The sequence below is a fragment of the Lagopus leucura genome, unplaced genomic scaffold, assembly GCF_019238085.1.
Source record: "Lagopus leucura isolate 7727_CA_CO unplaced genomic scaffold, USGS_WTPT01 33838-0_obj-0_obj, whole genome shotgun sequence".
Lineage (NCBI taxonomy): Eukaryota > Metazoa > Chordata > Aves > Galliformes > Phasianidae > Lagopus > Lagopus leucura.
This window is the reverse complement of record NW_024967047.1, coordinates 1-1401: the sequence shown is the minus strand read 5'-3', so window position 1 is coordinate 1401 and position 1401 is coordinate 1. Positions and strand designations below refer to the sequence as shown.

The 1401-nt window shown below is 63.0% G+C and overlaps 1 protein-coding gene across 1 annotated transcript; it reads right to left on the bottom strand.

Annotated features, from left to right (window-relative positions):
* Positions 1–255: 255 nt before the first annotated feature.
* On the bottom strand, positions 256–1395 carry FUS (FUS RNA binding protein; the record flags this gene model as incomplete). Its single annotated transcript, XM_042893616.1, has 5 exons — positions 1080–1395; positions 908–1009; positions 706–823; positions 486–616; positions 256–409 (listed from the first exon to the last, which is right to left on the bottom strand). Coding segments are annotated over exons 1-5 (611 nt in total), but the record flags the coding sequence as incomplete, so codon positions are not given.
* Between the last annotated feature and the right edge of the window lie 6 nt (positions 1396–1401).

The following is a 1401-nucleotide window of genomic DNA, read 5'->3' as shown; positions in this document are numbered from 1 at the left end:
CAATGGGACCCAGATTTGGGGTTCTGACCCCAAACCAGCAGCATTTAGGGGCAATGGGACCCAGATTTGGGGTTCTGACCCCAAACCAGCAGCATCTAGGCACAATAGGTGCCAAAGTTGGGGTTCTGACCCCAAACCGGGGGCATTTAGGGTCAATGGGACCCAAATGTGGGCTCTGTGCCCCCAAACCCGGATGAGGCTGCAGACCCAACCTGGGTGCTTCAGCTCCTGCTGAAGGAGGACGAGGCTCCGTACCTGGAATCCATCTTGCCGGGCCCGAATCCTCCCCTCTCGCCGCCTCGTCCTCCTCGGAAGTTCCCCCTCTCTCCTCCTCTTCCTCCTCTGAACCCCCCGCGCTCAAATCCTCCTCGCCCTCCGCGCCGCTCCTCTCCGAATCCTCCGCCTCCTCCTGGGGGCACAAAGGGGGACATCAACGCCACGGAAGGGGACGCAGAGACCCGAAATGAGGGGCTGCGCTCTCTCACCCATGTGGTTCCCCCCTCGGCCTCCGCCGGGGTATTTTCCTCCCATGTGCGGCGCTCCGGGGCCGTCGGGTTTGGGCGCCTTGCATTGGTTGCATTCGTTACGCCAGGAGAAGTTCATGTTCTCGCAGGCCCTGCCGAAAGGAGGTTTTCGGGGTCGTTTTTGCCCCCGTTTCGGTTGTTTTTCACCCCAAAATGAAGAAGGCGGCGGCATCAGACTCACGGATTGGGACATTTCCAATCCCCTGCACGCTGCTGACCGCCGCCGCCGCTTGGGAAGCCGCCGCGGTTGCCGCCTCCGGAGCCGCCGCCGCCGCCGAATCCTCCGCGCCCCATGGGGCCTGGGGGAGCGAGGCGCTCGATTTGGGGTGGAAAAGGCAGGTTTTGGGGTGGGTGAAGGGATGCGGGGCTGCTCGGGCGCTCACCTCCCCTCCCGCGTCCTCCTCGACCGCCGCCGCCGCCGCGGTTGAAGTCGGCGCGCCGGGTGGCGAAGGAAACCTTGATGGGGTTGCCGGAGAATTCTTTGCCTAAAAACAGCGGGGTTTCAGCCCAAAATGAGCACAGAGGGGTCAGGCGGGGGGGGGGGGGGGGTCGTACCGTCAAACCAATCAATGGCGGCTTTGGCGGAGGGGGGGTCGTCGAAGGACACGGTGGCTTCGCCCTTCAGTTTGCCCGTCTCGCGGTCCGTGTACAGGTTGATCATGGGCTGCCCCGTCTTCTTGTTGGTCTGCGGGGAGGGACACGCTAAGGACACGCTAAGGACACGCTAAGGACATGGGGTGGTGAGGGAACACGGGGCACTGCTGCCCCCTGGTGCTGGGATCGGGGAAATGCAGGAGCACAGTGACGTACTGGGATCAGGCAACATGCTAAGGACATGCTAACATGGACAGCAGATGGACACAACACGCTAAGGACA